Source organism: Raphanus sativus, chromosome 6, assembly GCF_000801105.2.
Source record: "Raphanus sativus cultivar WK10039 chromosome 6, ASM80110v3, whole genome shotgun sequence".
NCBI classification, from domain to species: Eukaryota; Viridiplantae; Streptophyta; class Magnoliopsida; order Brassicales; family Brassicaceae; genus Raphanus; species Raphanus sativus.
Genome location: NC_079516.1, coordinates 46,175,826 through 46,190,625, shown reverse-complemented (window position 1 = coordinate 46,190,625; position 14,800 = coordinate 46,175,826). Strand labels below are relative to the sequence as shown.

Genomic DNA, 14,800 nt, shown 5'->3' with positions numbered 1-14,800 from the left:
CAAACTTAAGATAAATAAAGCAATTTACATAAATATTTAAATATTATTTTGGAATAGGTTGATTGAGCATATATTGAAGCATTACAGAAAAATGCTTGAGTAATTTGGTATTTTGTATGTAGTTTTTTAAATTTGTATATATGTGTTGTTTTATTATATATGTAAATTTATATTATTTTATTACATAATATAGTAATATTGTGTGTTGTATAATATATTAAAAGTATGTTTTATATACATTTGTGAAATTTATCATTGTTGGTAACTTTTATTAATGTCAAAGATTATACTGTAAATGAATAAAATTTTAAAGATTTTTTTGAAGATTCTTGGTTAGAGTAATCAACCCTCAAATCTTTATTTTGAAGTTTTGTTCCCCTTAAAATAAGAACTTGGATTGGAGATGGAGATGCTCTGAACTCAAACTCATGCTATCTCAAGACCTAAACAATTGTTTATTTAAATCATGTTATTTCTCCGGCACTATTTTCTCTATTATCTTTGAAATTTTGGGAAACAATTACATGCCAAATCTATTATATTAAAACATAAGTACTTGGATATCTTCATGTATAGTTTTTTTTTAGTTTGAACTAACCTTTTTAACTTTTAATTTGTTTATTAAATGTATTTTTGTAATTATCATCTAATTCAATATAACTAATTCATGAGGTTTTGAAGAGAATAATCTCAAGCAAACGATCTCGACCATGAGTTTTACAGTGAAAAAAATATATAAAAATAAAATAAGAACATGAAATGGAATCTGATCGTAGAAAATTTCCTATTGATATGATTGTATGATAATTTGTTTCTTGTTATAATTTTTACAAAATCTCTGATCATAATATATTAAATGTGGGACTTTTCAAAGTTTTATTAATTTATTGTCATTTTGAGAAATTCAAAATATAACATATACCAATCTAGTTTTATTATATGTATAATGTGATTGATTAATTTATTTTAATACTACAAAATTAAACAAAAATGATAGAAGATACACAGATTTTTATCAAATCTTTTTTATTCAAAATCATTAATTATCTTATATATTTTAATTACATTAGATAACATTGCTTTATTAATTTAAAGAAAGAATTAATAATGCTTTATAAATTGATAATTAATTCTGTGAATAGTTTAATGAAAAGTACAGTATATGTTTAGATAGAACAATTTATTTTTTAAAAACTCTTAAATTCATACTAGTAATAACACATGATATACTTTAAATGTTTTAATGTTTCTCAAATAATAATATATAAGAATATATGTATATCAGAATTCCGTTTATTAATTTATAAAAGTAGAAGGAAATACAATAAAATTTAGTTCCGCAAATTCTATGTCGTCAATCAGATTATCATTATATATTTGGTATATCTTTGTAGAATCTTTTAATAAAAAACAACTGAAAAATCGTTATTCGATCCTACAGATTTTATCAGGTAAAATGGAATAGTCATAAGCTTGGTGTTGCTGAACCCACTTAGAAAGATATCAAGTAGTTGCAGTGGCTTACTGGCTTTATGTTTCACTTACGTATTTTAAGAGTTTGATTGTCTGTTGACAAACAAAAAAGAAAAAAAAAAGAAGAGTTTGATAGTCTTGTAAACGATTTAAAAAAAAAATATTTACTTTTCCGTGAGTTGGAAAACAGCTAGGTTATCATATCGTTTTCAGAATTCAGACAAGGTTGAACAAAGGTGATTTTGAAAACCCATAACTTTCTATATATTGAGTAGAAAACAAGTGTTATACAGATTAATTGTTGTTTCTAAGTGTAAGGCTATAATTGAAGAACGAGACAAGTAATGTTGACTCATTGTCATATTTTGTAACCATAAATATACAGTTACGCGAAGTAATTTAATATACGCGGTGTTGTAACTTGTAAGCCAAGGTTTTCTTAGACAGCTGTAACTAATCTACTTGAAGTCTTTAATCTAATCAAAATGCAATTTTGGGAGATTGGTGGATCCAACGGATAATAAGCCATATTACGTGCATTTGATATAATATAGTCCGTAGGTGTGGCTCATAATTACTTCTCAATTCAGCACAAAATGGAAAGTAATCCAGTTCGACACAAAAAATAACTGGTGAGCAAATAATTTATTTAGTCTCAAGAGTGAGAGACTTTTTTTTACAAAAAAAAAGAGTGAGAGACTTTTTCTTTTTAATATATAGAGTATCATCAAGTAGTATTTTTATTCATAACAAATAAAAAAAAAAACTATGAGTATTATTATTATTATTACTGTTTTTACTGTTTTTGAGCAGATTTTAGTGGAGCACCCATTGACGCGGCTAGTGTAGTGGTTTGCCTCCTGAGACTAATATTATGAATTGGGGATTGGGAAAAATACGTAAGAATATAGTTCTAAAACTACGCGATGGTCTTTATATTTTATTCCATCCCCCCCCCCCGTTTTCGTGGGAAATGAGCCAATACCGGACCGGACCAGAATAACGGCTACATGTAATAATATATTAGGGAATGTATTCGTCTCCTTGGTTAGGCTTCCTTTGAAAAGTTGAAAGATACCAACTTCCTTATATTAAGCCATGAGAGTATAAATTATATGTATAAACTGCATAAATGTAATGTTTTATATATATTACAAAATAGGTCAAAGTTGGTGTAACGACCCGGATCTTAGGAGTAAGGCCCATTTGTTTTATTTTAATGAAAACCCATTTCTTTTTGTTTTTGTCCCACATTGGAAGTTTGAGCTTCATAACTCACTTCCCTTCTCCTATATAATAGACTCCTCTTCTTTTCTTTATTCTCATCAAGTCAAAGTATTTCTTTGCGTGTGACAAGTTGTTGTTAAATTATTCAACGACCAGTCACTAGTCAATTTTTCCGGCGAGCTTCCGGCGGGATTTTTCGGGCGAGTTTCCGGCGAGATTTTTGATCGAGTTTCCAGTGATTTTTCTAGTAAGTTTGTCTTCTTCATATTTCTAGTTATAAGAATCCATTTAGGGGAGTTTCTATTTTAGGAAAGTTTCTATTTTAGGAAAGTTAATATTTTAGGAAAGTTTCTATTTCGGGAAACTTTATTCCTGAGACTCTGCGCCTAAGTCATTGACTCTCGTGTTGCAGTTGACCTCAGTTGATCATTTCCGTTGTTCGTTCCAGCCTGTTGCTAAGGTGAGGGCTATTCCGTTAAATCCTGAGCTAGTTTAGTACTATTATTATTGAAAGTCTAGTTTCGAAACATGATCCGTCTTTGTGAATCGAGTATGTTTGAAAGTCTTGGTTGCTTATTATTATTTTGATTGTTAAACTGGAAATAGGATAATAGATGATTCAACGATTGTGTGAAATGATTGATGTTAAAGACTGTTATATATATGTATATGTGTAGTTATATAGTAAGGACTATGTGGTGAGTGCGGGGGCCCAGAGTGATTTGGGCTAGCGACGCAAATGAGTACGGGGGCCCAGAGAAATCTGAGCTAGCGACGTATAGAGTGCGGGGGCACAGAGACATCTGAGCTAGCGACGCATAGTGGATGAATACGGGGGCCCAGAGACGTCTGAGCTAGCGACGTATATTGTGTGGTGCGGGGTGCATAGACGTTTGCATATCGACGCATATTGGTGGAGTGCGGGGGTCCAGAGATGTCTGGACTATCGACGCATATTATGATATCGTATATCCGTATGAGGAGAACGCAGGGTGTGTGGACTAGTTATGTACCATCAGCGTATTGTTTGTTTTGTGTGATGTGCTAGGCATCTTGTCTGTTCATGCTAGAGCTATTCCTACATAGTCGTAGTGCTATGTACTGAGTCTGTGGTTTGCGGGTTAGCATCCCATACCTCACTGAGTGACTCCCCTGTTGCTCATCCCTCTTTCTTTTCTCTTTCAGGTGAGCCTGGCAGACAGGAGTGATTGATATCGGATTGGTGCTTTTGGGCGTTTTCTTTATTTCTATTTCAGATTTCCGGTTTTGTGCTTTACCGAGATTTTGAGATTTATTATACTATTTGGATTTAATATTATTTATTGGATTTATGGAGATTTGAGATTATTTATGTGGAGTAATAAATGGAGATTTCAGGATTATTTCTTTATTTATTATTATTTATTATTATTATATATTTTGGAAAATCGGGGTATTACAATTTGGTATCAGAGCGGGGTTCCGTCCCGGCTCTGACCCGGGACGGCGATTTATGGGACTCGGATTTCAATGATTTTCAATGTTTTGGGATTGGGAGTTTTGAAAAAAAAATGCACCCTCCTGCCGAGCATCATTCGGTTAGTCGTTAAGATTCTGATTTTCTTTTCTTCTGCAGGTGAAGACCAAGTTTCTTTCGTTTCCATCGTCTATTACTTTGTATCTTTCTTTTCTTCGAAGCTGTGGATGTTCTTTCTTCATCTCTTTGGAATTCGGGACGAATTCCGATTAAGTGGGGGAGAATTGTAACGATCCGGATCTTAGGAGTAAGGCCCATTTGTTTTATTTTAATAAAAACCCATTTCTTTTTGTTTTTGTCCCATATTGGAAGTTTGAGCTTCATAACTCACTTCCTTCTCCTATATAATAGACTCCTCTTCTTTTCTTTATTCTCATCAAGTCAAAGTATTTCTTTGCGTGTGACAAGTTGTTGTTAAATTATTCAACGACCAGTCACTAGTCAATTTTTCCGGCGAGCTTCCTGCGGGATTTTCCGGCGAGTTTCCGGCGAGATTTTGATCGAGTTTCCAGTGATTTTTCTAGTAAGTTTGTCTTCTTCATATTTCTAGTTATAAGAATCCATTTAGGGGAGTTTCTATTTTAGGAAAGTTTCTATTTTAGGAAAGTTACTATTTTAGGAAAGTTTCTATTTCGGGAAACTTTATTCCTGAGACTCTGCGCCTAAGTCATTGACTCTCGTGTTGCAGTTGACCTCAGTTGATCATTTCCGTTGTTTGTTCCAGCCTGTTGCTAAGGTGAGGGCTATTCCGTTAAATCCTGAGCTAGTTTAGTACTATTATTATTGAAAGTCTAGTTTCGAAACATGATCCGTCTTTGTGAATCGAGTATGTTTGAAAGTCTTGGTTGCTTATTATTATTTTGATTGTTAAACTGGAAATAGGATAATAGAGGATTCAACGATTGTGTGAAATGATTGATGTTAAAGACTGTTATATATATGTATATGTGTAGTTATATAGTAAGGACTATGTGGTGAGTGCGGGGGCTCAGAGTGATTTGGGCTAGCGACGCATATGAGTACGGGGGCCCAGAGAAATCTGAGCTAGCGACGTATAGAGTGCGGGGGCACAGAGACATCTGAGCTAGCGACGCATAGTAGATGAATACGGGGGCCCAGAGACGTCTGAGCTAGCGACGTATATTGTGTGGTGCGGGGTGCAGAGACGTTTGCATATCGACGCATATTGGTGGAGGCGGGGGTCCAGAGATGTCTGGACTATCGACGCATATTATGATATCGTATATCCGTATGAGGAGAACGCAGGGTGTGTGGACTAGCTATGTACCATCAGCGTACTGTTTGTTTTGTGTGATGTGCTAGGCATCTTGTCTGTTCATGCTAGAGCTATTCCTACATAGTCGTAGTGCTATGTACTGAGTCTGTGGTTTGCGGGTTAGCATCCCATACCTCACTGAGTGACTCCCCTGCTGCTCATCCCTCTTTCTTTTCTCTTTCAGGTGAGCCTGGCAGACAGGAGTGATTGATATCGGATTGGTGCTTTTGGCGTTTTCTTTATTTCTATTCCAGATTTCCGGTTTTGTGCTTTACCGAGATTTTGAGATTTATTATACTATTTGGATTTAATATTATTTATTGGATTTATGGAGATTTGAGATTATTTATGTGGAGTAATAAATGGAGATTTCAGGATTATTTCTTTATTTATTATTATTTATTATTATTATATATTTTGGAAAATCGGGGGTATTACAATTTGGTATCAGAGCGGGGTTCCGTCCCGGCTCTGACCCGGGACGGCGATTTATGGGACTCGGATTTCAGTGATTTTTCAATGTTTTAGGATTGGGAGTTTTTGAAAAAAAAAATGCACCCTTCTGCCGAGCATCATTCGGTTAGTCGTTAGAGATTCTGATTTTTTTTTCTTCTGCAGGTGAAGACCAAGTTTCTTTCGTTTCCATCGTCTATTACTTTGTATCTTTCTTTCTTCGAAGCTGTGGATGTTTTTCTTCATCTCTTTGGAATTCGGGACTAATTCCGATTAAGTGGGGGAGAATTGTAACGACTCGGATCTTAGGAGTAAGGCCCATTTGTTTTATTTTAATGAAAACCCATTTCTTTTTGTTTTTGTCCCACATTGAAAGTTTGAGCTTCATAACTCACTTCTCTTCTCCTATATAATAGACTCCTCTTCTTTTCTTTATTCTCATCAAGTCAAAGTATTTCTTTGCGTGTGACAAGTTGTTGTTAAATTATTCAACGACCAGTCACTAGTCAATTTTTCCGGCGATCTTCCTGCGGGATTTTCCGGGCGAGTTTCCGGCGAGATTTTTGATCGAGTTTCCAGTGATTTTTCTAGTAAGTTTGTCTTCTTCATATTTCTAGTTATAAGAATCCATTTAGGGGAGTTTCTATTTTAGGAAAGTTTCTATTTTAGGAAAGTTACTATTTTAGGAAAGTTTCTATTTCGGGAAACTTTATTCCTGAGACTCTGCGCCTAAGTCATTGACTCTCGTGTTGCAGTTGACCTCAGTTGATCATTTCCGTTGTTCGTTCCAGCCTGTTGCTAAGGTGAGGGCTATTCCGTTAAATCCTGAGCTAGTTTAGTACTATTATTATTGAAAGTCTAGTTTCGAAACATGATCCGTCTTTGTGAATCGAGTATGTTTGAAAGTCTTGGTTGCTTATTATTATTTTGATTGTTAAACTGGAAATAGGATAATAGAGGATTCAACGATTGTGTGAAATGATTGATGTTAAAAACTGTTATATATATGTATATGTGTAGTTATATAGTAAGGACTATGTGGTGAGTGCGGGGGCCCAGAGTGATTTGGGCTAGCGACGCATATGAGTACGGGGGCCCAGAGAAATCTGAGCTAGCGACGTATAGAGTGCGGGGGCACAGAGACATCTGAGCTAGCGACGCATAGTGGATGAATACGGGGGCCCAGAGACGTCTGAGCTAGCGACGTATATTGTGTGGTGCGGGGTGCAGAGACGTTTGCATATCGACGCATATTGGTGGAGTGCGGGGGTCCAGAGATGTCTGGACTATCGACGCATATTATGATATCGTATATCCGTATGAGGAGAACGCAGGGTGTGTGGACTAGCTATGTACCATCAGCGTATTGTTTGTTTTGTATGATGTGCTAGGCATCTTGTCTGTTCATGCTAGAGCTATTCCTACATAGTCGTAGTGCTATGTACTGAGTCTGTGGTTTGCGGGTTAGCATCCCATACCTCACTGAGTGACTCCCCTGCTGCTCATCCCTCTTTCTTTTCTCTTTCACGTGAGCCTGGCAGACAGGAGTGATTGATATCGGATTGGTGCTTTTGGGCGTTTTCTTTATTTCTATTCCAGATTTCCGGTTTTGTGCTTTACCGAGATTTTGAGATTTATTATACTATTTAGATTTAATATTATTTATTGGATTTATGGAGATTTGAGATTATTTATGTGGAGTAATAAATGGAGATTTCAGGATTATTTCTTTATTTATTATTATTTATTATTATTATATATTTTGGAAAATCGGGGTATTACAATTTGGTATCAGAGCGGGGTTCCGTCCCGGCTCTGACCCGGGACGGCGATTTATGGGACTCGGATTTCAGTGATTTTCAATGTTTTGGGATTGGGAGTTTTTGAAAAAAAAAATGCACCCTTCTGCCGAGCATCATTCGGTTAGTCGTTAGAGATTTTGATTTTCTTTTCTTCTGCAGGTGAAGACCAAGTTTCTTTCGTTTCCATCGTCTATTACTTTGTATCTTTCTTTTCTTCGAAGCTGTGGATGTTCTTTCTTCATCTCTTTGGAATTCGGGACGAATTCCGATTAAGTGGGGGAGAATTGTAACGACCCGGATCTTAGGAGTAAGGCCCATTTGTTTTATTTTAATGAAAACCCATTTCTTTTTGTTTTTGTCCCACATTGGAAGTTTGAGCTTCATAACTCACTTCCCTTCTCCTATATAATAGACTCCTCTTCTTTTCTTTATTCTCATCAAGTCAAAGTATTTCTTTGCGTGTGACAAGTTGTTGTTAAATTATTCAACGACCAGTCACTAGTCAATTTTTCCGGCGAGCTTCCGGCGGGATTTTCCGGGCGAGTTTCCGGCGAGATTTTTGATCGAGTTTCCAGTGATTTTTCTAGTAAGTTTGACTTCTTCATATTTCTAGTTATAAGAATCCATTTAGGAGAGTTTCTATTTTAGGAAAGTTTCTATTTTAGGAAAGTTACTATTTTAGGAAAGTTTCTATTTCGGGAAACTTTATTCCTGAGACTCTGCGCCTAAGTCATTGACTCTCGTGTTGCAGTTGACCTCAGTTGATCATTCCCGTTGTTCGTTCCAGCCTGTTGCTAAGGTGAGGGCTATTCCGTTAAATCCTGAGCTAGTTTAGTACTATTATTATTGAAAGTCTAGTTTCGAAACATGATCCGTCTTTGTGAATCGAGTATGTTTGAAAGTCTTGGTTGCTTATTATTATTTTGATTGTTAAACTGGAAATAGGATAATAGAGGATTCAACGATTGTGTGAAATGATTGATGTTAAAGACTGTTATATATATGTATATGTGTAGTTATATAGTAAGGACTATGTGGTGAGTGCGGGGGCCCAGAGTGATTTGGGCTAGCGACGCATATGAGTACGGGGGCCCAGAGAAATCTGAGCTAGCGACGTATAGAGTGCGGGGGCACAGAGACATCTGAGCTAGCGACGCATAGTGGATGAATACGGGGGCCAGAGACGTCTGAGCTAGCGACGTATATTGTGTAGTGCGGGGTGCATAGACGTTTGCATATCGACGCATATTGGTGGAGTGCGGGGGTCCAGAGATGTCTGGACTATCAACGCATATTATGATATCGTATATCCGTATGAGGAGAACGCAGGGTGTGTGGACTAGCTATGTACCATCAGCGTATTGTTTGTTTTGTGTGATGTGCTAGGCATCTTGTCTGTTCATGCTAGAGCTATTCCTACATAGTCGTAGTGCTATGTACTGAGTCTGTGGTTTGCGGGTTAGCATCCCATACCTTACTGAGTGACTCCCCTGTTGCTCATCCCTCTTTCTTTTCTCTTTCAGATGAGCCTGGCAGACATGAGTGATTGATATCGGATTGGTGCTTTTGGGCGTTTTCTTTATTTCTATTCCAGATTTCCGGTTTTGTGCTTTACCGAGATTTTGAGATTTATTATACTATTTGGATTTAATATTATTTATTGGATTTATGGAGATTTGAGATTATTTATGTGGAGTAATAAATGGAGATTTCAGGATTATTTCTTTATTTATTATTATTATATATTTTGGAAAATCGGGGTATTACAGTTGGATTCTAAAGAAATGACTATTTTTCGTTGACGAACATTGGTACGCAAGATTTGATACTTTATTGGACTTTAAATATAATTCAAAAACATATTTATTTTACAAATTTTATAACCAAATACATATGTGTAAATGAAAACATAAACGTTAAACAGAAATAGGGACGGTGCTGATGATAATACCGTAATACAATTTAACCACTAGTTTGTCCAGTTATATCAATCTATTGACTCTGTTACATTGCATTGACGGCGATACTACATATCCGATGAGTTGACAAAACATGGCGGATCTAAATAGATTGGTGTAAGAAAAAGCACGAACCTTCAAGAATAAGCTATATTACACGTACATTGATAAGCCGTAGGTCAGTAGGTGTGGCACATATAATTATTATTCCCTTTAAGCACAAAGTGGAAACTACTCCACGTTGACCAAAAAATTGCTGGTCAGCAAACAACTTTTGAAGGCCTCTCCATCAAGTTATATCATCAAGTAGTATATTTTTATTCATGGTAAATATAAAATAAACTAAGACAATTATTATTTTTGACCAAAAAAAGACAATTATTATTTTGATCAAAAGACAATTATTATTATTATTATTATTTTTATTATTATTATTATTGTGCAGATTAATGGAGCAGCCATTGACGCGGCTAGTTTAATAGTTTAAGAACTACGTGATGGTTTTGCTCAAAAAAAAAAAAAAAAACTACGTGATGGTCATTTTTATAAATTGTTGGCGTTTACCTCGTTTGCATGGGAAATGAGCCAATGGCGCACCAGAACAACGAATAGATGTAGTAATATATTTTGGGAATGCATTCTTCGTCTCCTTAGTTAGACCTCCTTTTTAGTGTTGAACTTACCAACTTCCTTTAAAGTTAAGCCACGATCTCGAGCTTATCAATTCTATGCATAAAACCTGCATATAATATATATATATATATTGCTTTTTGATAAAAATACATATATTGCTTTTGATTACATTTAATGTTTTTGTATCAAAATTTTGGAAAATTGTCAAAGTTGGATCCTGAAGAAATGCATATTTTTGGTTGACGAATTTAGTATGCAAGATTTAATTAAAAATAGTTAGTGTTTTCCCCATTATGATAACATAATCCCATATCACACATGTGTAAATGAAATCATCAACGTTAACCAAAAGGAGGGATGATGTTAATGATACACCGTAATCATCAAAAAAGGAAAGGCTGGCACAATAGTAGTAAATATGAATGCTAGGTTTGGTCTCGAAAACAATGAAGTCTTATGAATTTATTACATTTTCATTAGACTGCTCTTTTTATTGATCGCAGTGTGATCTTATGTGATCAAGATCTGAATAAGTCTAGTCAAAAAAAATCTGAATAAGTGAATATTATTATAGGCTTATGCGTACCCAACATTTTAAATTTAATACTAACACGCAGAAAAATGTTATGCGGTCCAATTTCAAATATTTTCAGTTATCTGGTTCCTCTTTTTTTTATGCAACAAAAATCTGGTTCCTCTTTATATTTAGAATTGTTGCTGATTTTTCTTTTTTTGAAACAATTGTTGCTGATCTAACAACCTACAATTTACATCAAAAGAACATCCAAATGTCGATAGTGAGAGTTTGAAACAGAAACAATTAATTAATACTATTAAAAATTGTATATAGTAAATTTTATTTTGTGTTTTAATAACATAACAAAAACCTATATTAATCAGCCGGTAGACTTCTTTTGCAAGTAGTAAATTTGTCGTGATTTTTCAGAATTATATATGCATGGTCAGATGGAATATTCTAATTGAATTGCTAGCACGTAACACTTCATGTGACTCATAAATCCAATAAAAGTCCCCTGTCCCACCATTATATAAAGTGGTGGTTCGATACATTATTTATCAATTGAGTTTAGTTAGCGAAACCATTGCTCACGAAGAAACAGAGAAAAGTACATGTAACTTCCGTTTCATTTGTTTCATTATTCTTTATCGTATTATAGTTCTTGCTACAAGACTAAGCATTTTTATCTAAGAAATGGATGACGAATGATCATAGATAAGTCTTAAACTCGTCTACTAACCTAAATAAACAAATATGTACGGCTCTTGATAACATAGTTACAAACATAACTAAAACAACTTGACGAATTAAACAGATAGGTACGGCTGTTGATATCATAGTTACAACTTACGACACACAATTAATAAAACTTAACCAATTAAACTCGTCCAGTTAGAGCATCTCCATTGATATCAACACGTTGATATCAATGGAAGAGGTTGGAAGAGGTTCACACGTTTCCCAAAAAAAAAAAATATAATATGTATTTGCTAGTGAACCTGAGCCTTGGGAGTTCAGTGGGATGAACTCGATTCTTAACTGTTCTGCGGGCCCTACGACAGATGTCAGTCCGCGATAAGTTCGGATATTATTTTTTTATTATTTTTTTTTAGAAAAAGAAAAAGTCAAAGGAAAAAAAAAATTAAAATAATATAAAACTACCTAGGAAATCGAGATTGGAGAAATTTAATGATGGAGTTGCTCTTATATCTATCTATCGACTCCATTACATTGCATGGACGGCGACACTACAACATAACTTTAACTAAATATCCCATGAGTTGAAGAAACACGGTGAATCTAAAGTAAACTGATGTAATAAAAAGCACGAACCTGTCATTGTCACACGTTTTCTTTGTTCTTATTTAAATTAAAATTAAGTTGAAGTGAAAAGAGAACGTACCACTATAAATACTGTTCCAAGCTCTTCATTCAATCATTTCAAAATCATAAATATAACAGAAAGAAACAAAACATACAAAAACAAAAAGATGGTGATCTTCGCTTTAACATCTTCTTCTTCTTCAAAGCTAAAACAACATTCACACCGTAGCTTCTCTGAGTCTCTAATGGAAGATAGCATCAAAGACGCTGAAGCTACCATTCACCAATGGATTTCGCCAGACTCTTCTTCTTCCTCCTCTTCTTTCTGCTGCACCTTCTCACTCTTCTCCAACAAAAACAGAGAAGAAGCTAAACGATTCATCGGAGCTGTCACCACCTTACACTCCGCGATGGTCAAGCTCGTCTCGGTGAACCCAGCCTCCACCAAGCTTATCAAAGCAGAGAGTCTACTAAAGCTCTCCATGAACCATCTATCCAAAGAGTTCTACCGAATCCTAAAATCAAACCGACGCTACCTCGATCCAGAATCCGTCTCGGTCCGTTCAAGAAACGTCTCCAAAGATGATGATGCAGAAGCCATGGCGGATTTGAAGATGATCGCCGACTGCATGACGTCATCAGGACACGGCAAAGAATGCTTCAAAATCTACAAAAAGATCCGTCACTCGATCATCGTCGAAGCCTTGGAGCAGCTCGGTTTCGAGAATCTAACCCTCTCGCAGGTTCAGAGACTCGACTGGGAGAGTACGGAGAAAAAGATCAGAGCGTGGTTACGAGCCGCGAGAAAAGCCGTTACGACTCTGTTCTACGGCGAACGGATCCTCTCCGATCACGTCTTCTCCTCCTCCTCCTCCTCGTCCGCGATCAGAGAGTCTTCCTTCGCCGAGATCACTCTACAGAGCGCTTTGGCTCTCTTCTCTTTCCCCGGACACGTGGCGAAATCTCGGAAAACTCCCGAGAAAATCTTCCTCACTCTCGACGTTTACCAGTGCCTCGTCGAGCTAACGCCGAGGATCGACGAAGTTTTCGGTTGTTACGATTCGACGTTGTCTTCCGTCAGATCGGTGATCGCCGGAGCCCTGGGGAGCCTCGAGGAAGCGGTGGTGTCGATGATCGACGAGTTCGAGTCGTCGATCTCGAAGGAGTCTTCGAAATCGGTTATCTCCGGCGGCGGGATCCACCAGCTCACGAGATACGTCATGAACTACATCGTCTTCCTCGCCGATTACAGCGAGGTGCTCGCTAAGATCATCCCCGCAAAAACGACGTCGTTCGGTTCTCCAGAAGAAGAGGAATCCACGTCATCATCATCGTCATCGTCATCTCCGCTTGCGAAACGAATCTCGTGGCTGATTCTGTTTTTGCTCTGCAAGATCGACGCGAAGTCTCGTCTCTACAACGACGTAGCTCTCTCGTACCTCTTCTTGATCAACAATCTCCACTACGTCGTGGTTAAGGTCCGTACGTCGAATCTGAAGGAGGTTCTGAGCGAGGGTTGGCTGGTGAAGCACGAAGGGAAGGTGAAGAAGTACGTCGCGAAATTCGAGAAGATCGTGTGGGGACAGGTGATGATTACGTCGCTTCCGACGGCGGATGAGGAGGAGGATGGGGCGGAGGAGTTTGTTAGGGGGTTTAGTGACCGGTTCGAGGAAGCGTATAAGAGGCAAACCGGTTGGGTTGTACCGGATTCGGAATTGAGAGATGAGATTAAAGTTTCGGTTGCTATGATGCTTATACCGGCTTACACGGAGGTTTACAAAAAGTATCGGGTCGGGTTGCGGAAGAATATCGGATTTGCCCCTGATGATATTGGGAATTATATCTCGGATCTGTATTTTGGGTCGGGTGGATCAGGGTGCGTTTCTTCGGTCCATTCTTCGGTTTAGAGTATGTTTGATATTAGCCCAGTTCGAAAACTTGTTAGGTGTTAATTTGTATGTTCATGTTGGGCTCGGCGTGTTGAAAAAAAAAATCAGAGTTATATTTAGAAACTAATGGAAGATTTATTTTGTTATTTTAAAATATATATCATTAGATGTGGTAAAAAATTCGAGTATGTAGCATGGTCTTGTGGTTTATTGGCGTTTAGAATCCAATCACATACTTCTTGACTAGCCATGTAAGATACAAAATCTTCACCTTTTCTCAAAATTCTCGCCATTGATTTTACTAACCTTGTCCATGAAAATCTTCATTAGATTCACTAGCTTCTCTCATACCTGACTGTCATGGATCACATGATGTTCACCAAACAGCAATGTAACCTTATGTTTGTATGAGAAGATGGTTCTGAAACCAACGACATCACAAACTCAGTTGAGTTATGATTGCACCTCCCGCAACTCAAGTTCGGAAACACCTGCAAACTGTAGCATCGATGCAGGAAAACTCACTGTTTTCTTAAAAATTCTATGCAGGTTGAATGTGACTTTCCTTTTTTTCTTCCACATGTTAACTGATCTGGTGTACGAATAAACATCATAGGGAATTCTGTCTCGAACTGCCCAAAAAGTTGAAACACGGTTTATCCAATCTTTATCTTGCTCTCATGCCCTTGATAACCATACTTGTTAGCCGCTCAGACCTTTGGTAGCTTTA

General features: G+C 36.7%; 1 protein-coding gene across 1 annotated transcript; it reads left to right on the top strand.

Moving 5' to 3' along the window:
* Nucleotides 1-12,256: 12,256 nt before the first annotated feature.
* Nucleotides 12,257-14,249, top strand: LOC108806956 (exocyst complex component EXO70H1). Its single transcript, XM_018579173.2, has one exon. It carries the CDS (start codon nucleotides 12,349-12,351, stop codon nucleotides 14,086-14,088), a length of 1,740 nt encoding a protein of 579 aa, XP_018434675.2. The 5' UTR covers nucleotides 12,257-12,348; the 3' UTR covers nucleotides 14,089-14,249.
* The last annotated feature ends 551 nt before the right edge of the window (nucleotides 14,250-14,800 follow it).